The sequence below is a fragment of the Aegilops tauschii genome, chromosome 5 (genome assembly GCF_002575655.3).
Source record: "Aegilops tauschii subsp. strangulata cultivar AL8/78 chromosome 5, Aet v6.0, whole genome shotgun sequence".
Lineage (NCBI taxonomy): Eukaryota > Viridiplantae > Streptophyta > Magnoliopsida > Poales > Poaceae > Aegilops > Aegilops tauschii.
In genome coordinates this window covers 8188885-8214341 of record NC_053039.3, presented here as the reverse complement: position 1 = coordinate 8214341, position 25457 = coordinate 8188885, and the positions used below count along the sequence as shown (strand labels likewise).

The window sequence follows — 25457 nt, the reverse complement described above, 5'->3', positions numbered from 1 at the left end:
CAGAGTGAAGTAGAAAATCATCATAACAAGAAAATAAGGTTTCTACGATATGATCGTGGAGGTTAATATTTGAGTTATGAGTTTGGTCTTCATTTGAAACAATGTGGAATAGTTTCGCAACTCACGCCACCTGGAACACCACAGCATAATGGTGTGTCCGAACGTCATAACCGTACTTTATTAGATATGGTGCGATTTATGATGTCTCTTACCGATTTACCACTATCGTTTTGGGGTTATGCATTAGAGACAGCTGCATTCACGTTAAAAAGGGCACCATCTAAATCCGTTGAGACGACACCGTATGAACTGTGGTTTATCAAGAAACCTAAGCTGTTGTTTCATAAAGTTTGGGGTTGCGATGCTTATGTGAAAAGGTTTCATCCTGATAAGCTCAAACCCAAATCGGAGAAGTGCGTCTTCATAGGATACCCAAGAGTAATTGTTGGGTACACCTTAAATCACAGATCCGAAGGCAAGATATTCGTTGCTAAGAATGGATCCTTTCTAGAGAAGGAGTTTCTCTCGAAAGAAGTGAGTGGGAGGAAAGTAGAACTTGATAAGGTAATTGTACCTTCTCCCGAATTGGAAAGTAGTTCATCACGGAAATCAGTTCCAGTGATGCCTACACCGATTAGTGAGGAAGTTAATGGTGATGATCATGAAACTTCAGATCAAGTCACTACCGAACCTCGTAGGTCAACCAGAATATGTTATGCACCAAAGTGGTACGGTAATCCTGTTCTGGAGGTCATGTTACTTGACCATGACGAACCTACGAACTATGAGGAAGCGATGATGAGCCCAGATTCCGCGAAATGGCTTGAGGCCATGAAATCTGAGATGGGATCCATGTATGAGAACAAAGTGTGGACTTTGGTTGACTTGCCTGATGGTCGGCAAGCCATAGAGAATAAATGGATCTTCAAGAAGAAGACCGACGCTGACGGTAATGTTACTGTCTACAAAGCTCGACTTGTTGCGAAAGGTTTTTGACAAGTTCAAGGAATTGACTACGATGTGACCTTCTCACCCGTAGCGATGCTTAAGTCCGTCCGAATCATGTTAGCAATTGCCGCATTTTATGATTATGAAATCTGGCAAATGGATGTCAAAACTGCATTCCTTAATGAATTTCTTAAAGAAGAGTTGTATATGATACAACAAGAAGGTTTTGTCAATCCTAAAGGTGCTAACAAAATGTGCAAGCTCCAGCGATCCATCTATGGATTGGTGCAAGCATCTCGGAGTTGGAATATACGCTTTGATGAGTTGATCAAAGCATATAGTTTTATACAGACTTGCGATAAAGCCTGTATTTACAAGAAAGTGAGTGGGAGCACTACAGCCTTTCTGATAAGTATATGTGAATGACATATTGTTGATCAGAAATGATGTAGAATTTTCTGGAAAGCATAAAGGAGTGTTTGAAAGGAGTTTTTCAATGAAAGACCTCGATGAAGCTGCTTACATATTGAGCATTAAGATCTATAGAGATAGATCAAGACGCTTGATAAAGTTTTTTCAATGAGTACATACCTTGACAAATTTTTGAAGTAGTTCAAAATGGAACAGTCAAAGAAGGAGTTCTTGCCTGTGTTGTAAGGCGTGAAGTTGAGTAAGACTCAAAGCCCGACCACGGCAGAAGATAGGAAGAGAATGAAAGTCATTCCCTATGCCTCAGCCATAGGTTCTATAAAAGTATGTCATGCTGTGTACCAGACCTATTGTATACCTTGCACTTTGTTTGGCAAGGGAGTACAATAGTGATCTAGGAGTAGATCACTAGACGGCGGTCAAAATTATCCTTAGTGGAATAAGGATATGTTTCTCGATTATGGAGGTGACAAAAGGTTCGTCGTAAAGGGTTACGTCGATGCAAGTTTTGACACTGATCCAGATGGCTCTAAGTCTCAATCTGGATACATATTGAAAGTGGGAGCAATTAGCTAGAGTAGCTCCGTGCAGAGCATTGTTGACATAGAAATTTGCAAAATACATACGGATCTGAATATGGCAGACCCGTTGACTAAACTTCTCTCACCAGCAAAACATGATCACACCTTAGTACTCTTTGGGTGTTAATCACATGGCGATGTGAACTAAGATTACTGACTCTAGTAAACCCTTTGAATGTTGGTCACATAGGCGATGTGAACTATGGGTGTTAATCACATGGTGATGTGAACTATTGGTGTTAAATCACATGGCGATGTGAACTAGATTATTGACTCTAGTGCAAGTGGGAGACTGAAGAAAATATGCCCTAGAGGCATTAATAAAGTTGTTATTTATATTTCCTTATATCATGATAAATGTTTATTATTCATGCTAGAATTGTATTAACCGGAAACTTAGTACATGTGTGAATACATAGACAAACAGAGTGTCACTAGTATGCCTCTGCTTAACTAGCTCGTTGAATCAAAGATGGTTAAGTTTCCTAGCCATAGACATGAGTTGTCATTTGATTAACGGGATCACATCATTAGAGAATGATGTGATTGACTTGACCCATTCCGTTAGCTTAGCACTTGATCGTTTAGTATATTGATATTGCTTTCTTCATGACTTATACATGTTCCTATGACTATGAGATTATGCAACTCTCGAATACCGGAGGAACACTTTGTGTGCTACCAAACGTCACAACGTAACTAGGTGATTATAAAGGTGCTCTACAGGTGTCTCAGATGGTACTTGTTGAGTTGGCATAGATCAAGATTAGGATTTTTCACTCCGATTATCGGAGAGGTATCTCTGGGCCCTCTCGGTAATGCACATCACTATAAGCCTTGTAAGCAATGTGACTAATGAGTTAGTTGCGGGATGATGCATTACAGAACGATTAAAGAGACTTGCCGGTAACGAGATTGAACTAGGTATTGAGATACCGACGATCGAATCTCGAACAAGTAACATACCGATGACAAAGGGAACAATGTATGTTGTTATGCGGTTTGACCGATAAAGATCTTCGTAGAATATGTAGGAGCCAATATGAACATCCAGGTTCCGCTATTGGTTATTGACCAGAGACGTGTCTCGGTCATGTCTACATAGTTCTCGAACCCGCAGGGTCCGCACGCTTAACGTTCTGTGATGATTTGTATTATGAGTTATGTGATTTGATGACCGAAGTTTGTTCGGAGTCCCAGATGAGATTTGAGGAGTCTCGAAATGGTCGAGATGTAAAGATCGATATATTGGAAGGCTATATTCGGACATCGGAAAGGTTCCGAGTGATTCGGGTATTTTTTGGAGTACCGGAGAGTTACGGGAATTCGTATTGGGGCTTAATGGGTCATACGGGAAAGGAGAGAAAGGCCTCAAGGGGGGCTGCGCCCCTTCCCCATGGACTGGTCCGAATTGGACTAGGGAAAGGGGGCACCCCCTTCCTTCCTTCTCCTTCTCCCTTCCCTTTTTCCTATTCCATATGGGAGGTGGAATCCTACTAGGAGTAGGGAGTCCTAGTAGGACTCCACACTTTGGGCGCGCCCTATGAGGGTCGGCCTCCTCCTCCCTTCATCTATTATATACGTGGCCAGGGGGCACCCCATAGACAAGTTGATCATCGATCCCTTAGCCGTGTGCGGTGCCCCCCTCCACCATAATCCACCTCGGTCATATCATCGTAATGCTTAGGCGAAGCCCTGCGCCGGTAGCTTCATCATCACCGTCATCACGCCGTCGTGCTGATGAAGCTCTTCCCCGACACTCTGCTGGATCGTGAGTTCGTGGGACGTCACCGAGCCGAACGTGTGTAGATCACGGAGGTGTCGTACTTTCGGTACTAGGATCGGTCGATCGTGAAGACGTACGACTACATCAACCGCGTTGTCATAACGCTTCCGCCTACGGTCTACGAGAGTATGTAGACAACACTCTCCCCTCTCGTTTCTATGCATCACCATGGTCTTGCGTGTGCGTAGGATTTTTTTTAAATTACTGCGTTTCCCAAAAACTCTATTGAGAATGTGAATGGCGGTTTTAAGCGCCTCCATCCATAATCCCAGTGGCAAGTTGGAATAACTCATCATGCTGCGCACCATATCCATAATTGTACGGTTGCGCCTTTCAGCTACTCCATTTTGCTGAGGCTCGCCCGGCATTGAATACTGGGCTACTATGCTAGTCTCCTGCAAGAACTTTGCAAAAGGTCCAGGGACTTGGCCATATGGATTGTGCCGACCGTAGTACTCTCCCCCACGGTCGGACCTTACTATCTTTATTCTTTTATCATGCTGATTTTCAACTTCAGCTTTGAATATTTTAAACTTATCCAACGCTCCAGATCTTTCTTTGATTGGATAAATATATCCATAGCGAGAGTAGTCATCCGTGAATGTTATGAACGAGTCATATCCATCCACACTTTTCATCGAAAATGGTCCACAAATATCAGTGTGAATGATTTCTAGTGTGCCTGTGCTACGGATTGCACATTTTTTTGATTTGTTTTACGTACTTTCCTTTAATGCAATCTATGCATTGTTCTAAGTCTGAGCATTCTAACGGAGGAAGAATTTCACTTTTGACTAATCTTTCTATTCTCCCTTCGAAATATGGCCCAAGCGACAGTGCCATAATTTCGATAAGTCGAATGTTCTCTTTCTTTTCTTTTGTTCTTTATTCGACACGGAAATATGTTCATTCACATTGCATACAAAATGCACTTTTTCATGAAGTGATAACAAATAAAGCTCATCGTGTAGTAAAGCATCACCCACATAAGCATTATTATACCATATGGCACACTTGCCATGTCCAAAATAACATTCATAATTATCTTTGTCCAAACATGAAACGCTAATTAAGTTTCTATTACATGAAGGAACATAAAGAACATCTCTAAGTAGAAGCTTGAATCCATCAGCTAACTCCAAGGAGATGTTGCCGACAGCTTCAACTTCCGCTTGAATTCCATTTGCTACTTCAATGCCTCTTTCTCTTCTTAGCGTAATCCGGGTCGAATGGAATCCCTGTAAACAATTTGCAACATGAACAGTTGCTCCTGAGTCAATCCACCAAGTAGATTTCGAAAACTGTGTGTACAAGGATTCATTAACTAAGGAAACAATGTTGTTACCTTGCTTTGCCATTAAGGACTTTAGCCAGACAGGACAGTCTTTCTTGTAATGCCTGGTCTTCTTACAGTGGATACGAGTGTCTTTGTCCACTTGGAAAGGCTGTTGCTGGCGCTGATGCTGATAGGGAGCTTTTCCTTATGGCTTTGAAGGAGAACTTTTGTTGTTTTGATTGTAATTCTTTTTCTTGTGATCCTTCACATAGTTGAGTGAACCACCATGTGAGGCTTTGAGTCTGTCCTCTTCTTGGACACACATTGCTATTGTCTTTTCAATGTCCCATGTTCTAGGTGACATATTGTAGTTTACAACGAAAGTTTCAAACTCCTTTGGCAGTGAAGCCACGACCAGGTGGACCAAGAGCTTTGGTTTGATCTTCAGATCCTCATCTATGGGCTTTAGCTTTGCTGCCATATTGCTCATCCTGAGGATGTGCTCTCTTATTCCATGACTATCACCTATGTAGCGTTCTGTCACCAGTTGCTCTAACACTTGGATGACATATATCTTTGAAGAGCTAGTGAACTGGCTCTTTATCTTTGTAAGCAACTCCCCTGTGGAAGTGCACTCTGCAATGGAGCCCATAATGGTGCTCTCAATTGTATTCTTTATAAATGCCATGCACTTTTTGTTTGCATTGACCCACTTTTGGTTTTCTATGATGTATGACATCTCCAAAGGAGCATAATCCCCCCTCTTTTTAGCCCACGCAGCATCATCATCAGTGGCCTCTCTTACTGGCTTTGTAGGTCTGACCGGCTGTGGTTCATCCACAACCAGTCCAGGTCAGCAAGGACAAATGCCAGGTCAACTTTCTTCCTCCACTCAGTGTGATTGTCACCTCTGAGTGTCGGAACATCTTTTAGGCAACTCATCAAGTGAAAGCCTCCTGAAATCACAATTTAAGTGACATCAGTATAACAATCATATGCATTAATCTAACGTTGGTCAAATTGAACATACAATTGTCTATGTAATTAAATCTATATTACCGTTGGGCAACATATTAGAAATAAATGCACCTTAAATTCCAATAATAAAACATGATCATGTTATTAACAACATTGGTCATAAAAATAACATAATCATATTCGTCACTTTAACATGCTCTTAAAAAATTTAATTCTATCTAAACTTTCATTTTATTTGTAAAAGAGCACTATTAATTATTTACGCAGCGGAAAAACATGAATAAAAATTCATGAACTTTTTATTATTTACATAAACTTTTCTTTGACCGAATAAAAAATCACGAACTTTATTATTTTCTTTATAAATATTCATGAACATTTCTTTTCTGAAAACTTTCTATTCTCTGAAAAAACAGAATTGGCTGCAGCGGAGCCCAGCGCGCGCGGCCCGCAGCGTCAAAAGCTGGCCCACGGCCTGGCCTGCGCGCCGTTCACGGCTGTGGCCTCGGCCCAGTGCCTGTGCGCGTGCCGCTCCCGCCGGCATCGTCCACTTTCGGCCTAGAAGCCCAGCGACGCGCTAGGGTTTGGATCTCAGCCGTCGATTCCTATCGAACGGCCACGCGCGCCGATCGGCGGAACAAAACGGGCAGCCCCCGTCGGGGGGAAGAAACCTAGCCCATTCCCCCATCGCTCGCGCCGCTCGCCTTGTTCGCTCCGCTCGTCTCTCTGTCGCCTCTCTCTCGATGGCGGAGCCATGGGGGCCGCCCTCCCCGGCCGCCGGTGACGGCCGCGAATCTACCGCGCCGCGGCAGCGCCTCCTTTCTCTCCTTCCCTTTCCTGTTCTCCCCATCCACCGCGAGCTAGTGGCAGAGAGGGAGACACGGCTGAGTAGCTGCGGGTGAGATCCCCATCGGCCGCCGGCGACGGCGTCGAGCCACCGCGCCGAGCGAGCCGCCTTCTCTTTCCCTTCCCTCTTTTTCTTTCTCCATCTCTACTGCAACAAAGAGAGAGAGAGAGAGAGAGAGAGAGAGAGAGAGACTGGAGAGCCTCCTCTTCCCCTCTGCGCCTGATGGACGACGACGATCTGTGGCGCCGTTGCCCCCCCTTCGCTGGTGACGTGTTTCCCTTAGCGGAAGCGCGCCGCCGTTGAACGGCGTGGCTGCGGTGCCCCCTTTGCCCTTTGCAGGGCGGTGTCCTTCTTTCGGATGCCTCGGCTTGCCGATGCACATCTGAATCGAGAGGGACGGCGTGGCCTTGCGGCGGCACTCTTTGCCGGCGAGGCCCGAGGCCATACTCCGGTGAACTTTAGGGGTTTTCTTTACTCTGTCCTGCTAGGGTTCTTTAGGGAGGGGAAAAACTTTTCTTTGATTGCTTTCTACCGAAAATCTAAGCCAAAACCTGTCTGATACCATTGATAGATAGCTTTGGATCGGTTAGGCCAGATCATCCGGTGAACCTACCTTCTCCTTGTGCAGATGAGGAGCTCCCGATGCCGGCCATGGTGACGGTGGCTAGTGATGGCAGAGAGTGGATGACGACGATGGTGGAGCTTCCCGTCGGCCTAGCGCAACCCTAGATCGGATTGGTGTGTTGGTGATGTTGTGGTGCACGGTCAACCTCGTGATGCGTGCCCCGGCACCCCACCTCTTTATATTACGCTGGCGACAAAGGCCCACCAACCATGGTTTGGTTGGACGTCCCCGATTAGGGCGCGAGTCAGGGATCAACCTAACAGGACGAACTACAACAACGACGAACGAATATAATCCTCTCGGGAGATCCAACCTTACCGGCGTACCAGTTTTTATTACTTATAAAAAAAAGTTCCACGTGGATGGGCTGGACTAAAGCAGGCCCAAGTCTGCCATCGTGCTACCACGGAGGCAAAAACGAACGGTTCCATTAGTACCACACCTGATCAACTCAAAAAAAAAATTAGTACCACATCGGTTAATTTCAAAACATAAACGTAAAAGCGTATTATAGCCATGGGTAGAAGCGTATTACGACGATGAGCGGGCAGAAACAATAGCCTTTTTTAAAGAAGATAAAGATAAAGCGTACGAAAATCCATTTCTGCACCTGAGCTCATCTGCACCCGCGCCGACGAAACAAATCAAAACAAATACTAGGCAAATTCAAAAAATTCTATTTTTTTGTGCATTAGACAATTTGATGCGTGAGGTCCGCTCCAATTTTCAAGCCATTTGGACATCTGATGAGCTCTCAGCAAAAAAGACAAATTGGGGGTCTGTAAAAATGTTTACTGTTCATGTTCTGTTTTGGCATGATTTGTCTTTTTTTCTGAGAGCTGCTCAGATGTCCAAATGAATTGAAATTTGGAGCGGGCCTCACGCATCAAATTGTCTACCGTACAATTTTTTTGGAATTTTTTGAATTTGTTTTGAAATTTTTTACGAATTTTTTTCTAACCGGGTGCAGATGAGTCTGGGCACCGAAACGCCCACTCTAAAGCGTATTATAGCCATGGGTAATAAAGATAAAATAGTGCGTTTTGTAAAAAAAAAAAAAAAAGGGGGAAACACACACTCGGGCCCCTGGACGCTGACGCGAGTCCATCGATCCCCAAGCCGTCTTCCTCCCTCTCCCGTGCAGAGGCGGCGGCGGCGCACGAGGTGGGAAAGATGTCGAGGGCCGTCAGGGTCCGCGGCGACGAGCTGGAGACGGAGCGGGGAGCAAGGGCGAAGAAGCGAAGCCTGGCAGTGGATCGCTCGACGAGCCCTAGATCTCCCGGCGACCTAGCTGTTGGGAGTTCCCATTCCCACCCAGAGATACTGTTCGCGATCTTCGAGCCGGACGAAGCCCAATCCGGAGCAAAACAAGGTGATTTTGCGCCCTCCCCCCCCCCCCCCCCCCCCCCCCCCCCCCCCCCCCCCCCATGTTCCAACCTGTTTTCCTCCTCATCCCGACAGATTGGTGTTTACTTATGCTGTACGATTTTTTCTGTAGGTCGTGTGTGCAATGTGGTGGAGTCCGCGACGGAGGAATCCTCCGATCCACCCAGCTCACCGATCTACGAACCCTACATTCCGGACGAACTAGCCGCAGATCCAGTCGTACGCTCCGCCTTCAAGCATGCCATGGCTAAATACGAGGCAGAAGAAGGTAAATCCCCCCCTCCCCCCGTTTCCCCCATTCCTTCTCAGCTTTAATTTCCCCATTCATTGTTAATTTCCAACCTGATCTTAATTTTCTTTATGTAGATCGTCTAGCTGACCTGTTCACTATGGATCACTACTGGTACCAACCATCTTCCTGCCTGCGCAAGGACCGTCGTCTCCTTTCCATCCGTGAACTCGCAAGAGATGCAATACTTTCTGCTGCAAAATCCGTCATCTTGCTCTCGTCCTTTCTCGGTCTCTATTCAACGTCATGTTTGCTTCTTAATTAATATTCGCTACCTGCCCAACTGTTTGTAACTTTTGTTGCTTTGCAGACAACCAACCGCTGAATAAATGCTGTGGCTTGTGGTTTCAAAGGGACGGCCAGAGAAAAACCGCCCTTGTTTTGACGTCTGCCCATCTAATTCGTAAAGATGATATCCACAAGTGGAAGCAGCAGTGGACAGGCGAGTATCATCAGAATGCGAAGGTGACCTTCTTAACGTTCACTCTTTGTCATCCTAATTACAGCAAGATGATTTTAAGTGACACCTGGAAAGATGATTTTACCCATAGTGCCCAAAATTATTCATGGGACCAAAGAAGCAATAACTTATAGTAGTTCCTAAAAGAGTGTAAGCTTACATACACAATCATCATGGATGCCAATGAACCAATTTTTAATTCAAAAAATGCACACAATCCATATCTAGGATTCAAGTTCAAAAGTTTGGATTTCAATCCAAAAACAGGCAAACCTCCCCTGTAATTTGATGCCATGCCCCCTGCACAAAATTCACATATACATCATTCATCACACCATATCCACGTTTGCCATAAGCATGAGCATAAACATCCAGGTTCACATCCGAGTACACGGACATGACAAACATCATATCCAGGTTCACATACATGAGTCCAAGTCCACACATACATCACATGAGCAGCACAAAAGTGACGTTTAACTAAAAGAAATTACATTGATGTTTACAAACTGAGCCTTTTGCTTCTAGTGCTCATTGCAGGGCAATCTGGCCGGTTAGTTCTTGTAGCTGTTTTGCTTCTGGTGCCCATTGCAGTTCTCGTAGTTGTTTTAGCAAGCACCGTCTTTTTCCTTGGCCTTACCTTCACAGGATAATCTGCTTGCTCTGTGGGAACATGAATAGGCTCCGGTTGATTAGATCTAGCTCTTGATCTGCACTTGTCCATTTATGATATAGGAGCAAATAACATTAACTATGCATAATATGTGAACAAATAAAATTCAGAATTAGTAAAAGTAAGACATAATTTGAGTTTGTGAAGCGGGACACCGTAATCAGAAAAGCTCTTCAAGTCTAGTCTAACAATACTGACAGTACAACTGAATATCTGTGCTAAAATGCAACTTGATGTTTCCTAAAGGATGTTTTATATATGTCAAAATCCTGTAGAATCAATTTGGTGAGCTTTTACATCTAAAAAGTGGGTCTTTTTTTTTGCAGAACTCAACCAGAAATAATGATTCATGAACTGAAACCACAATGGTTCATCAATCTTAAACTGCTAGTGGAAGCAGTGATATATGAGCACATCAAACTTTAAAAACACTGCCAACAGAAATACAGACAACAATAAAATGGAGTACGTCGTACCTACAAAATTCTGAGATATATCCTGGGCATATGTCATCAACAACTGAAGTAAAAATTAAGCATGCATCATCCAAATGACCACCAAGCTCAAGCTCTCAGCTCGGCATCGGCTAATTGGCAACACTAGTAAATGAAAGTTGTATTCAAGGCTCGAAAGGAAACATTCTAAACATGTTGATTTCACTACGATAAGCTACTGACAAGAACAAGGAAACATTAATTAGACAGCGTCCACACAGAAGAGGGTGAAGATACCTCCAACAGCAGCAGATGGGGGATGCTGCTGCGTCGGTGATCTGTAGCCCCTCTTGGCCGGCATCTGAAGCCCCTCTTTGGCTGCCCTCCGCAGCACCATCTCCCCCAGCCACTCACGGTGTCCCCACCGCTGCTAGGAGATGCCACCGTCGTTAGGAGTATTGGTGCAGCCGCCGTCATTATGAGGATTGGGGCTGCCGCCGTCGTTAAGAGGACTGGCGCCGCTGCCGCCGGTCGCTAGGGTTAGGAGGAGAGGGGAGAAGACAGGGACGAGTCAGGGTCGGGAGATAGCTGCCGGTTCGGTATGGGCAGGGCAGTTTTGTCCACGTAAAGAAAACTCATGAGGGTCCAAACGATAGATGCTAATAGAAGTAACGGAAGTGTTAATAAAGGCATAAATTTTAGCCTTAGTGTTACATAAGGAAGAAATTTTTGTTCAGTGTTAAATAGGGAAGTGAAAATTAAAATAGTGTTATATAAGGATTTTTCTCTTTTTATTTGCTTGTTTATGCCCTCTCAAATTAAATTATTTGTAATGACTCAGTTGCTACACTGGTGGCTAGTTGCAAATTAATGTGTCATTATCTTCAACTTTGTTAGAACAGAAAATTAGAAACAAAAAAACTTATTCCAGCGCTCGGCTTTGATGATAGTTGATCTCTCAAAAATGTTTTCCTCAATGTAAGTTCTTTCGAAAATGTAGTGTCATAACCTTTGCCACCGTCTATTTTAGGTCATTGTTCATTTGCTGGATAACAAAACTACACTAGGCCAGCTCATCTATCTTCAAGAGCACTATGAATTTGCTATTTATGAAGTTCAAGTGGACAAACCAGTTCATCTACCCACTTTTAATGACCGTGTGCATTCTGGTCAAGATGTTTTCCGCCTTGGAAGAGATGCAAATTTGGATATAAAGATAACACATGGTAATTTGGCCTTTGACATTCCAACTCGGTATGAGAGATGCCATTACATGTATTTTCTTCGTGATGCATCTAGTCTCAAACTGGTATGTTACATCTCAAATTTATATTTTGCATCTCCATCTTATTTCCTTCTCACTACAAATCGTAATATTCGTCACTACTATAATGCTCTAGTTACATGATGATGGAGGGCCCATCATTGACTTAGAAGGAAAAGTTGTGGGTCTAGTTAACAATCAAATCGATGAGACGTTTGTACCTTCGTCAATATTGCATAAGTGCTTCGATTTTTGGAGGAGGTTCAAGTACGTATTTCCCTTTTCTCAATTCTTTGTTAGTAACATGTGTGATACCTATGTCTTGTAAAGATATTAATGTTATGATGTTCTTTTTAAAATTTGTATGATATTCATTTGGTCTTCATTTTATTTGGTCTAGTTGCATGCCTCGCCTCCACCTTGGAATGACATTTAGTCCAATCAAGTTTTTAGATCCTATTTGTATTGAGAGGATGACTCGTAAGCATAACATCGACTCTGGTCTTATTGTTGAGCAGGTATATATATGGGCTTTTTATATAATAATTTTGACTTTCACTTTTGTTAATAGTTTATTTTAAAATCATTTTCCATATGCATATTGTGAAGTAATAATGCTAATTGAAAATTAGGTGTCAAAAGAATCACATGCTGAGAAAATTGGAATTCGCAAGGGTGATGTCATTGAAAGTTTTAATGGAAAGCACATTTCTACTACAATTGAGGTTTGTGTATTTTGTATTTGTTGAATTTTCAATCTTTTGCTACAACTAGGTTTAGTTACTTTCTAATCCACCTTAGATTAATCTCACACATCCTATAATAGGTAGCTAGTAATTTTGTAATTCTAATTAAATAATTTGAATAATGGTGCGCTAGTTGAAGCACATTAATTCATGGCTGAATGGATCAGCTTTCTGCATAGATGGTTATTCTCATCAATTGGGTCAGGCCACAACCATTGGTCAACATCGTGGTGCTTGGCATCTTAGTACTGAGATTTCCCAGACTAAATTCCACTACAAAGTCCAAGTAGCTTGCTAACCCAATAATAGGTGTGATTGAGGGCACGATAATCCATAAAGAATCTCCTCAAGTGTATCTTTTGTAATTGGCACATATGTATCCTGTAGCTAAGATTATAAAGAGTATATATTGTACATAGGATGTAACGATGTTGAATTGTACTTGTAGCTAGAGTATCTGGTGTATGCATGATTAATTCAATAAAGGAGTATGGTCCTATATATGCATTAAGAGGCAATAGGATACTCCGTTGATAATGGCAAGTGTATACATAATTTTTGTTCATTTGATAGCATATGGAGTATGCTCTTTTAAAGGGAGTATATAAAATTGTTCGCTTGATATTACAGCGTATAGAGTATGGATTATCGTATGCTATTTTAGTGGAGATGCTTTTCATTCAAATATCTTTAGAGTTGTAGCCATTGTATATTTCAAAAATCACAGAACAAAGATATTTTAGTGCAGGTGCTTTTTATATGAAATATCTTTAGAGTTGTAGGCATTATGTATTTCAAAAATCACAGAACAAGAAAGAATCTCCTGTGAGGGAGAGGTGTGAGGGTGATTGCACCTGCTTGTAGGGTATATTTTCCATATTTTTTATGTGATACTCTTGACTTTTGTGATTTTGGCAGTTAGAAAGCATGTTGATAGACTTATGTTGGGATCATTTTGATCAAAGAAAGAAACTGAATACTGAAAAAGATGTTTCGGTAAGTTAACTCTGTTGTAACTATGATTCATACCGACCATAGCACTATTGAAAATGTGTTTTGGTACATTTAATTCTATGGATTGCTTTACAGGTGAAAATATTTGATGCTACCAAACTTTGTCCAAGAATTAGAAACTTGACTGCAATTGTATCGGATCGTGGAGAGGACATTGTAAAAGGTAAACATCTCCCTGTTATAAATCATACTAGTTGGATGCCCGTGCGTTGTCACGGGAAAAAAACTTAGAGGTGGCGCCGTTCCTGAAGAGATACAACATGGATTTGAATATGGTGCTTTTGTTTGTTAGCGGGAGGATTTCTGTTACAACTTTAGCTTACAAATATATGTGTTTTCGGCCATCTATGCAAAATAGAAGTGATGCATGAATAAAAGAACTTTAGCTAAAACATTGCAATCACAAGGACACATAATCATGACAATTTTCAAAAAAACAATGTATCATCAGAATATCTGATCGTCTTCTTTCGTTTATTTGCCACCATTTCTTAAATTTCTACTTTCTCTTCCTACCCTAGCCTTAGCTTCTACACATAATAGCTTGGACCATATATGTCCTTTTCACATGGATGTTTTTTCTTTATTCTTAAAATCAATCACCTCATGAAGCATATAGGCCTCAACACAAAAAAACACGTTATCAAGACTACGTTGTGATGTGGTTAGCCTAAAAAAAGTTACGTCGCGAAAATCAACAGAGAGCGTAATCAATTGTTATTAAGCTTAGATGTACAAGAATAGGACCGAATAACATGCTCCCCCAGCCACAAAGCAGAGTATCTTCCATCAAAAAACAGAGTATCTCCCCTCACTGTAAAAAACAGAGTATTTAACTTTGCTACAAAGCAGCTTGTGAAGCACAGAAAACCAGTCTTAACTTTCAGCCACTGCTTCACCCTCGGTGCAACGTACACCTCCACTCCGCTCACCTGTACCAATGGGGTGTGATCTCCTTGATTTTCATCTCCAGCAAGCACTGCTTAATAACAAAATTATCTTTTTTTTTGTGGGACTAATAACAAAATTATCAATGACCATGTTTTACAGTCTGAAACATAGGCACATAGATATTAGTATATGTACAACAAAATATAAATAAATGCTCAACATACAGCAAGCCACTGGAGGCATTGCTCCTGAAGGGCATTCACTATTGTATATGTATCATTAGATTACTACTTAATTGAACAAACTTTCACCCTTTTACACGATACAATGTAAAGCAAGATTTGAAATCGAACAGGGAACAGAGTACTTTGTTTTGTTTCTTTGAGATATAAAACATCAAGCCTCGTATCTAGGACCAACACTGCATACGTGTAAAGGTAGAAATAATTTGTACTCTTTACATCCAGAAGGGACAGTTATTGTGCAGATGTAAATGTCTGAAGTATGAAGCAACATTAATATGCATGGATAATCACATTAACCGAAAAAGGCTTTCGCCCCGCTTTATAAATAAAGCAACCACCAACCATAGCGTAACAAGGTAGCAACACAACACAACACACAACCACCCGACGACACCGCAGGCAAGGTCTCACACACACGCACACACAGAGACAAACAGATCCAAGTTCAGCTGTGGGCACAACACAACAAGCCCAACAAGGCGCTCAACAATACAACACATATACGGCGGTGACGGAGGTAAGACGACGACGATCTAATCAGGTTCCGGTGGTGGCGGGGGAAGCGGAGGAGCCAGCCGGAGAGCCATCGCGCGAAGCTGGGTGATGATGGAGGTGATGGCGTCTCTCTCCCTGGGACGGCTAAGCGGCCGCCAAAGCTGCAAGTAACCAGACCATTTGAACAAAGCGTCAGTAGCACGACGAAAAGGAATACGCTGAATCACAAGTTTATTCCTAACAGTCCACAGCATCCAGGCAAGGACCCCAATGGTGAGCCACCTAATGTGGCGCAGCGCGGGTGGGTTCGCCTGGAGTTCGGCAAAGAGAGCGGGGAAGTTGTTATGGTCCCAGCTTCCACCCACAATCTCACGGAAACAACTCCATAGGAACTGCGCGGACACGCAGGTGAAGAAGATGTACTTTCTCGCTTAAACTATCCTGCAAACCAGCCACCAAATCAATTTAGTATGGACACAAAAAATTGCCAAACAACACACTAACCAAGTGAAAGCAATGATCACCTCAGATTCTGGGACGGGCTCCTCCTTCTCTTTAGGTGTCATATTTTGCTGACATGCTCTAACACTTACTCGCCTTGCTTGGATTTCTTCTGGTGTACGGCTAGCGTACCTTATTGCTTCACATTCACGCTTTCACTCTACAACATTTACGCAAGAAATTAATTAAGTGGGTAAATGAAATTATATAAGCAAACACTTCCGCCTTATAGATTTACCTTTTGAGCTTTCTCCTCGCTCCAAGAACTCGATTGATGTGAGCACCCCACTACAAGTAGGAAAAACCACAATCGCTGATTGCTTTATCACTTCATCATCTGAAGATGAATGACTTAAATTTGTTGCATTGTTGATTCATGTATAAATAAACTTGTTCAAACATATGGGATGCCATTGGGGCAAGTTCTGTTGGACTTGTTACTGCCGTCAACCACTGTGTTATTTCAAGTAGGACCACAAATGGTCAGGTACAAAAAGAAATATGCATGCAGACTGTTTTGCCTTGCGGTAAGGTACATGATACTGACCTTTTTGTTTTCCTTCAGCACTTTGTTGGCACAAGAGCTGTATCATTTCAGACGTAAGGCCTGCTGCTTTATTGATCATGTAGTTCTTCAGCTTCAGACCTAAATCTGTGGTTTTCTCCAGGAAACTCCTACTCTTACTGAATGTCTTGTGGACCTACCATGTAGATTATCGTTTTTTCAAAAATTTCAGTGATTTGGTGAGAACCGAATCCAAGTGTAGTTGGAGCTGATACTGAGTATATATGTGCATATGCCTGGTGAAGTCATGTGATTTTATAAAAAGGGAAATATAAGAAACCTAGCTTGCGGAATTTCTGTCTGACCAACTCCTCTGAAACAAACTGATCCACCTAGAACTATGGTGCAGATGTTTTAATAACAAATAGATCAGCTTGGAGTTCCAAGTACCCAACAATCAGTATGCATAAAAAACATTAAAATAACAAAAATACATGTTACAGAACCATATAGTGACCTGTAACTTCCCATTTTGATGTCTGCTCATTAGTAATTTTTTGGGCACTAAAAAAACTAATTTTCGAAAAAGTTATGGCCAGTATGATATTGATGTCAAATCCTCTAGCAGTAAGTCAGTAACTATGGCAATTCTTCTTGTTCATAGCCTTCTATAATACTTAAAGTTCCATTCTAGAAGAAGAACCCAAAAAGGAAATTGAAACCAATTATAGATACAGTGGTGCCCTATGGAACCAATGGCTAATGTTGCAAAAAAGAAAAACAATGCCTTGGAGTATTTATTGGACATAGAAGACAGTTTGCATACCATTACCATCACATGTCTGCAATCGCACAACTAAGGAGAGTAGGAGACCACTCCATATGGGTGGTTAGTTATCTCAAAAAAGAAAAAGAAAAAAGAAAAGATTGCCTAACACATCATACCTATGTCCTTGGCGAATCAGATCAGAAGGCGAAGGTAGTGAATCCACCTCCTCACACTCTGTTCAATCTGAAGGTGTGAGAGCGTAACCAGTGTTGCTTCTTGGGATGTGGTCCGAGTAGCGTGAGTCTCATCTACCTGCTCACTTAATTTATAATGGACTGCAGGAGTAGTTTCTAGACAGTTCGACATAGGCGCGCGGATTTGGATGACAGGGAGGCAGCAAGGATGTGCACGTTGAGGTTTGGGAAGTAGAGGCGGTAGCCGAGCATAGCACCAGAACAGGCCATAGAGCGCGTCAGCCAGGAAGGGGAAGCAGGAGGAGCAGCGTGTAGCTGACGGCGTACTTGCAGAGGTCAGCATCCGAGAAGAAGGGGGAGGGGCGGAGGAGGTGGCGAGGAGGATGTGGAGGTGCTGCTTGTGGTGGGTGAGCGGTATTTTGCAGCAGGAAAGGGAGGTGCCGAAGAAGCGTTGGGGCACGGACGGAGCCGCCAACGTACTTGCGGAGGTCGGCATCAGAGGAGACTGTGTAGGATGCGTAGGGTGTAACGCCCCTGATCTGGCGGGGGGATCGGCGATCTAGAGTGGGTGAGAGGGAGCAGGTGAGGAAGGGGGATGAGCTTGGAGAGGGGTTGGATTTCAGAGGAAAGTTTAGGTACAGGGAAAGTGATTCTCACGCATGCCTCTCTCGACCAACAGGCTGGTCATTTTAAACACCCACGCACTCACACCCAGGCCAGGGGCCCCGCTTGCCAGCCCTGCCAGGTCACACCGTCCAGGGGATGGACAGGTGTGACATTCTCCCCTTATTAAGACGAGGCCTCCTCCTCCCAGATGGTGGCAATGGGAAAACGCCGGCGCAGCACGTCGTAGTCCTCCCAGGTAGCCGAGTCCGTGGACGTAGGCGACCACTGGATCTTGAGCTGCACCACGGGCGCGTCTCCATGCTTCATCATGCGCCTTTCCAGAATCTTGACGGGCTCTGTCGCCGTAGCGGACAGGTCTTGGACTAGGGGAAGATCGGCGAACACCGGCGAGTAGCCCGACGTGAACGGCTTGAGCTGGGAGACGTGGAAGACCGGGTGCACGCGGCTGTCCGGCGGCAAATCCAGCTTGTATGCCAATGGCCCAATCTTCTCCAGCACGATGTAGGGCCCGAAGAACTTGTACGCGAGCTTGGCGCACGGGCGCGAGACCACGGAGCGTTGCACATATGGCTGCAGCTTCAGCAGTACTTGTTCGCCCACTTGGAAGGAGCGCTCGACGCGGTGCTTGTCCGCCTGCTTCTTGAAGCGATGTTGGGCGCGCGCCAGCTGGGCGCGAATGGCCTCCGTATGCTCTGCCCAGTCCAGGTCGTCGCCGGCTGGTGCATCATCCGTCCAGGTTGCCATGGTGCCCAGATTGGCTTCTCTGCCGTAAAGGGCCTTGAAGGATGTGCAATTGAGCGAGGAATGTAAGGTTGAATTGTACCAGCACTCAGCCATCGGTAGCCAGCGACGCCATTTGTTGGGGGAGTCGTGGACAGCGCAGCGTAGGTACATCTCCATGCACTGGTTCACGCGCTCGCTCTGGCCATCGGTCTGCGGGTGGTACGCCGTCGAGTACAGCAGATTGGTGCCCGCGCTCTCGAGCAGCTCCCGCCAGAGGTTGTTGGTGAAGATCTTGTCGCGGTCGGAGACGAGGGAGGAAGGGATGCCGTGCAGCTTCATGACGTTGTCCCAGAACGCCCGGGCGACCGTCGTAGTGGTGAAGGGGTGGCGGAGTGGCACAAAATGCGCGAACTTGGTGAAGCGGTTGACGACTACCATGATGGAGTTGTAGCCTTCAGAAGCTGGCAAGCCCTCAAGAAAATCCATTGTCAGGTCCTCCCATGGCGCGGAAGGGATGGGCAGCGGCGCGAGGAGGCCGGCCGGCTTGGTGTGTTCGTGCTTGGCCTGTTGACAAATGGCGCACTGATGCACGAACTCCTCCACGTCCTTCTTCAGACCACGCTACTTGAAGTGCTTCTTGACGCGGTGATAGGTCGCCATGACACCGGAGTGGCCACCCACAGCGCTGTTGTGGAGCGCGGCGATCAGCTTAGTGCGCAGGGCTGTGTTCGCCCCAATCCAGAGCCGGCCATGACGACGTATGACGCCCCGATGGAGCTCGTACCCATCTGCGTCCGGGCTGGACACGGCCAAGTGCTTGAGGTGCTCCTGGGCATCGGCGTCCGTCTCGTACGAGTTGGCGACCTCTTGCAACCACGCCGGTTGGCAGGTAGAGAGAGCGGCCACGTCCATGAGCTTGCCTACGCGGGAGAGCGCATTTGCTGCTCCGTTGTCGAGGCCGCGCTTGTACAGGAAGCGAAATTGGAGGCCGACGAGCTTGGACATGGCCTTGCGCTGGACATCGGTCTCGAGGTGTTGCTCGCCCAGGTTGCAGAGGCTCTTGTGGTCCGTGAGGATGTCGAACGGCCCACGCTGCAAATACTGCCGCCACTTCTCCACGGCCATCATAACGGCCAGAAACTCCTTCTCATAAGTGGAGAGTTTCTGATTGCGCGCGCCCAGCGCCTTGCTGAAGTAGGCCACGGGGTGCCCCTCCTGTGTAAGAACAGCGCCGATGCCCGTGTCGCAGGCGTCCGTCTTGATGGCGAACGGCTTGTCGAAGTTGGGGAGCGCGAGCACCGGTGTGGTGACCATGGCCTGCTTGAGCAGATCGAACCACTCGAAGCCTTTCTTGGTGAGGAGCTGCGTGAGCGGCTTGGCGATGATGTCGTAGTGCCGCACAAACTTGCGGTAGTAGCCGGTGAGGCCAAGGAAACCGCGGAGTTCGGTCGCTGTCGTCGGCGTAGGCCACTGCACCATGGCCTGGGTCTTCTCCGCATCGGTGGCGACGCCCTCGTGTGAGATCACATGGCCAAGGTAGTCAATGTGGTCGGTGGCGAACTCGCACTTGGAGGCCTTGACATAGAGTTGATGTTGACGGAGCAGCTCCAACACCGTGCGCACATGTTCCAAGTGCTCCTCCATCGTTTCACTGAAGATCGGTATATTGTCAAGGAAAATGATGACGAACTTGCGGATGTACTTACTGAAGATGGCGTTCATCAGGCACTGAAATGTTGCCGGAGCATTGGTGAGTCCAAATGGCATGACGCGGAACTGGAAATGGCAGTGGTGGGTTTTGAACGCTGTCTTGGCTTCATCTTCATCTCTCATACGAATTTGGTGATAGCCGGCCCGTAGGTCAAGCTTGGAGAAGACCGTAGCACCCGCCAGTTCATTGAGCAGCTCATCCACGATCGGCAAGGGGAACTTGTTCTTGATCGTTGCATCATTGAGCCGGCGGTAGTCGACGCAAAACCTCCAGGTGCCGTCCTTTTTCTTGACCAACAACAAAGGCGGTGCGTAGGGGCTCACGCTGTGTGTGATCACCCCAGAGTCCAGCATCTCTCAGACCTGCCACTCGATCTCGTCTTTCTGCAGAGGAGAGTAACGATAGGGACGAGTATTGGCCGGAATCGCCCCTTCCACCAAGGTGACGGCGTGGTCGTACTGGCGGTGTGGTGGCAGGCCGTGGGGCGCGGCGAAGACGTCAGCGTACTCGTCGAGCAGGTCGGCGAGAGGGGTTTGGCTTGGTGTCTTGCGCTTGGCCTGAGCGGGTGGGCAGGTATCCACCATGGCCATTGCCCATACCTCGTTGCCGGCGATCATCTTGCGAAGTTCGGCTGGCTCCACCGGCGTCAGGGTCTCGGTGGACTTGGGCTTGACATCGCGCAGCGTGACTTGTTCGCCGTCGTGGAGGAATAAGACGAACTTGTCCTGCCAGTGGCATGTCATGGGGCTGTGTTGCGCCAGCTAGTCCATGCCCAGGATGCCATCGTAGGCGCCGATGTCGAGCTCGCGCATCGGTGTCGAGAAGGTGTGTCCCTGCATCCACCACTTCAGGTCGGGCACGATGCGATCGCAAGTGAGTCGGTCGCCAGGTTGCCGTTGGCGACCCGGACTTCCACCGGTGACAGTGGTTGAGTTTGCGCGCCGATGTGGTCGACGAAGCTTTTGTTGACGAAGCTGTGGGTGCTGCCCGAGTCGAGGAGGAGCAGCATGACCTGGTTCCCGACCAGTGCGCGCAGGCGAATTGTACTTTGCGAATCGGAGCCGTCCAGCGCCTGGGCTGAAAGAACGCAGCACTCCGCTGGCTGATCTGGTGGAGCGGGCTCGTCCAAGAGCTGGAGAGCATGGATCGCGTCATCGGAGAGGACCTCGCCATGCTCCCCCACATGGATTGTGAGCAATTGCGCGGGCTGCGTGCAGCGGTGCTCCCGGGAGTATTTGTCACCGCACTTGAAGCAGAGGTTGTTGGCGCGCCTGTAGTCCCGCAATTGGCGCTCCCGTGCAAATTCGTCGCCGGCAGCGCGAGGGGCTGCTGCTTGGCGCGGTTGCGCCGCGTTCGTTGGTGGAGGAGGACGTCCTGGAGGATCTGGTCGTCCGCGTGGGCGTGTCGTGCCGAGCTCCTCTTCCTGAATGCGCGCCAACACGGACGCACGGGTAATGCTCGACGGGGCTTGCAGGCGAACCGCGGCGCGCAACTCGTCCTTCAGGCCCAACAAGAACTGGGTGATCAAGAACTTGTTGATGGAGGGATCTAGCACCAGAAGGTGATACATGAGTTCATCAAACGCCGTGCGGTAGTCAGCGACGGTGCCGGTCTGCCGTAGTTGGAGGAGGCGATGCATAATGAGCTCGAACTCGTCCGCGCCGAACTCCTCGATCACGGCGGCGGAGAACATGTCCCATGACAGGTTGCGGTGACTGGCGAAACGCCTGAAGCCAGTGCGCTGCCTACCCCTCGATGTAGAGAGCAGCGGTGGGCACCCAAAACTGTTGGTCCACCTTGGAGAGCTCGAAGTATGCCAAGCACCGATCCAGCCATAGGTAGGGTGCGGATCCGTCGAAGCGGGGGAAATCATGTTTTGGGGGTTTGTGGTAGGAGCTCTCCGTGTAGCTGAGGCTGAGCGGCGGCACAGTGACTCCGGCCAGGGGCGCACTGAGAGGGGGAACTGGGATGAGCGGTGGTCGGTTGTCCCCCAAACGGGCGTGAGCAGAGGCGGGGCGGTGAACCTCCGCGTGCGGGGGCTGCTGGCGCGGAGACGGCGGCATCGGCGGGGGCGGCGGGGGTGGTACCAGCGTGGTGACGGAGCCCGCGGGTGAGGCTGAGCCCTTGACGGTCTTGCGGGCCGCATCGACGTCGGCCTGCGTCAGACGAGCTGCCGCGAGAGACCGCGCAGCTCCAGCGAGATCTGGTTGTTGAAGGAGATTTGCGCCTCGAGTTGCTTGTCGCGGAGAGCGGTCTGCTCGTCGAACTTGGTGAGGAGGGAGTCGAGCATCTTGGCGATGTTGGCGTTCCCTTCCTCCATGGCTTCCAGGACTTGCCGCGTCGCGACGGAGGGCTTCGAGGGCGCCATTGCTCCTTCCTGAAAGGGGGGATCGAACCCCGCGACGGATTTCGAGCGAGATCCGGCGAGCGGACTCACACCGTGCGCGGTGGATGTTACCGATCCACCTCTCAAGCTTCAGAAGGTGCAGCGACGGCGAGGGGGAAGAAAAATTTGGTGAAAATTGGCTCTGAATACCAATGTAACACCCCTGATCTGGAGGGGGGATCGGCGATCTAGAGTGGGTGAGAGGGAGCAGGTGAGGAAGGGGGATGAGCTTGGAGAGGGGTTGGATTTCAGAGGAAAGTTTAGGTACAGGGAAAGTGATTCACACGCATGCCTCTCTCGACCAACAGGCTGGTCATTTTAAACACCCACGCACTCACACCCAGGCCAGGGGCCCCGCTTGCCAGCCCTGCCAGGTCACACCGTCCAGGGGATGGACAGGTGTGACAGAGGGGATTGCCAGGAGGAATTGTGTGTGGTGGTGATGCTGGGAGGTGGCACTACTCTGGTAGAGAAGGAGGTGGCACTACTCTGGCAGAGAAGGAGGTGGGAGAGGCGCTGGCGGAGGGATGGCGTCGGCGGCGTGCTTGTCGAGGTCGGCAATGGAGGAGATGGGGAAGGTGGTGGAGGAGACGACTAGGTGGGGGGTGGTCGTGGTTGGCGGTGGAGCTGAGGAAGGTATGGGAGGCTCCGGGAGCAGACGGCACCGACGGCGGCCACCGCTCCATATCGGCTCCGACGGTGCCGGCTGGTGGGCTGCTGGTTCTCACGGCTGCTTTTCCCTATTGTTAGGTCGTTGGATAAGGTGGGGCAAGAGATAGGCTAAAAGGGTGAGAAGGGGGTTGTCTGCAAATCTGTACAGAGTGGTGGGTGTCTTTTCATAAAAATGCCATTGATTGCTTCATGTGTGTTAGATATAGATCGAGCGATCCTAAATGCAAGATAACAGGCACACCATCATCACCAACTGTGGTTTTTATAGGAGTAGAGATTTCCGCAGGAGCCAAAGATACATCTACTCTTAAGTGTGATGTTTTTATTTGTGTAGGTGCTTACCCTATCATGGGTGAAGAAGCCATGTCAGTCTTATGATTCTTGATCCTTGAGCTGGGCCTGAGGTAAATATCTTCCATTTTAAAATAGTTTATATTTAGCACGTTTTAACTCAAATTCGAAGGTCGTAGAGGAGATTGTCAGGTGTGGTAAACAACTTCATGAAGAAGCCAATTGCTATTTCTCTTTTCTCATTTTGTTTGTATTGCAAAAACACACTATTTTGGTCAACCTTTAGCTAGCAATTTAATCATTGACCGATCTCTCAAGGGTTTATCTAACCGAACCTTGTGTTTTTTATTTGTGTAGGCACCTGCCCACTGCTGGCCTTCATGGATGAGTCAACCGAATTAACCTTGCATGCTCATTGCAAATTCATTTTTGGCATAATCTTTTCGTTGTGTATTCTTGGAAAAAAAAACTTCAAATTATGGGTGCCTTTGGACCGTAGAAGCAGCTTAAGCTTAACATGCATGTTAGAGCAGAACTTATTATTGGCTCCTACTTATGTCGAGTCTTGTGAAACTCACATGATGTCTGTGTGCAAGCGTAGCAGTCGTGGATGATGAATTGAACTGGGCAATTATGTTGGAGAGTAACGTTTGGACCGTAGAAGCATATGTAGCTTAGAGCAGAATGTTATTGGCTAGTAATTGTTAGTACATTGCCAATTCATTCCCTTTACCTTGTTGTGCAGGGTAAAAGGGAATAAGAATACCCATCATGTAGCAATGTATACTTTCACTCTATATTGGCAATGTATATTTCCACCCTAGAGTAAATTGCATTTTATCTTTACAAAAGATTCCATCTTCACCCCCTATCACTTCACCACCTATGCTTTATACTCTATATTGGCAATGTATACTTTCACCCTACAGTAAATTGCATTTTATCTTTTCAAACCGCTGTCATTGATCCATCTGGTTCAAAGATTCGTAGTCTGATGGTGCAATGCTAACACCAAGAGGAGAATCGGCATTGTAGTTGTCATCGGCGCTGACTCATCCATGTATGCCATGCCCTGCGACATCAGATAGGATACACCGCCCGAGCCTCTTGAGTACATATATGCTTGCGACTCTCTTTCGCTTCTTCCAGGGCTCAAGTAGTAAGTGGCCATCTCCCGGTCCTGAATACTTACCTCAGGTCAAGCTGCTTTTCGCATTGGATCCAGGAGAACATGACCAATTAGTGCAATCTACTGCCATGATATTTGTTGGAACTGTGGGACAGATTATTTCTGAACATATGAGCAGCAGTATTCATACTATAAATAGCTCTAGCCATGTCTCATGTCCAGTTAACAAATAACATCTGCATGCAAGACAGGATACATCATATCACAAAACAGCTACATGTTGCAAACTTACAAGTCAATTGGCGTTGCAACATTTCATTATTTCCTCAAGCTTCTACTTGTTTCTCCATGCCCTTGATTGCATTTGAGGAAAAAAAACAAAAAAATGAAAAAAAAATATCGTGAATTCAAAAAAAATTGTGGATTTCGAAAAAAGCTCATGAATTTGAAAAGGTTTCATCAATTTGTATAAAAAGGTCATTGAATTTTTTAAAAAAGTTCATCATTTTTTAAAGAAATTCATTGAATTTAGAAAAAAGTTCACTGATATGTAAAAAATTCATCACTTTTGAGAAAAGTTCA

The 25457-nt window shown here is 46.4% G+C and overlaps 1 protein-coding gene across 1 annotated transcript; it reads left to right on the top strand.

The window, feature by feature from the left end:
- Positions 1–8522: 8522 nt before the first annotated feature.
- On the top strand, positions 8523–24576 carry LOC109753221 (uncharacterized). The gene is made up of 12 exons (XM_045228246.2): positions 8523–8842; positions 8969–9124; positions 9223–9375; positions 9456–9610; positions 11743–12021; positions 12113–12243; positions 12377–12494; positions 12609–12701; positions 13641–13718; positions 13812–13899; positions 23790–23859; positions 24104–24576. The coding sequence occupies exons 1-11, from the start codon at positions 8644–8646 to the stop codon at positions 23831–23833; spliced, it is 1494 nt and encodes a 497-aa protein (XP_045084181.1). The 5' UTR covers positions 8523–8643; the 3' UTR covers positions 23834–23859; positions 24104–24576.
- Positions 24577–25457: the final 881 nt, after the last annotated feature.

Bases quoted from the DNA above. Each gene is read 5' to 3' on its own strand.
- LOC109753221 (XM_045228246.2), top strand. From the start codon at position 8,644: ATGTCGAGGGCCGTCAGGGTCCGCGGCGACGAGCTGGAGACGGAGCGG. The intron at 8,843-8,968 runs GTGATTTTGCGC...TTTTTTCTGTAG, and splicing joins CCAATCCGGAGCAAAACAAG to GTCGTGTGTGCAATGTGGTG. The intron at 12,495-12,608 runs GTATATATATGG...ATTGAAAATTAG, and splicing joins CTGGTCTTATTGTTGAGCAG to GTGTCAAAAGAATCACATGC.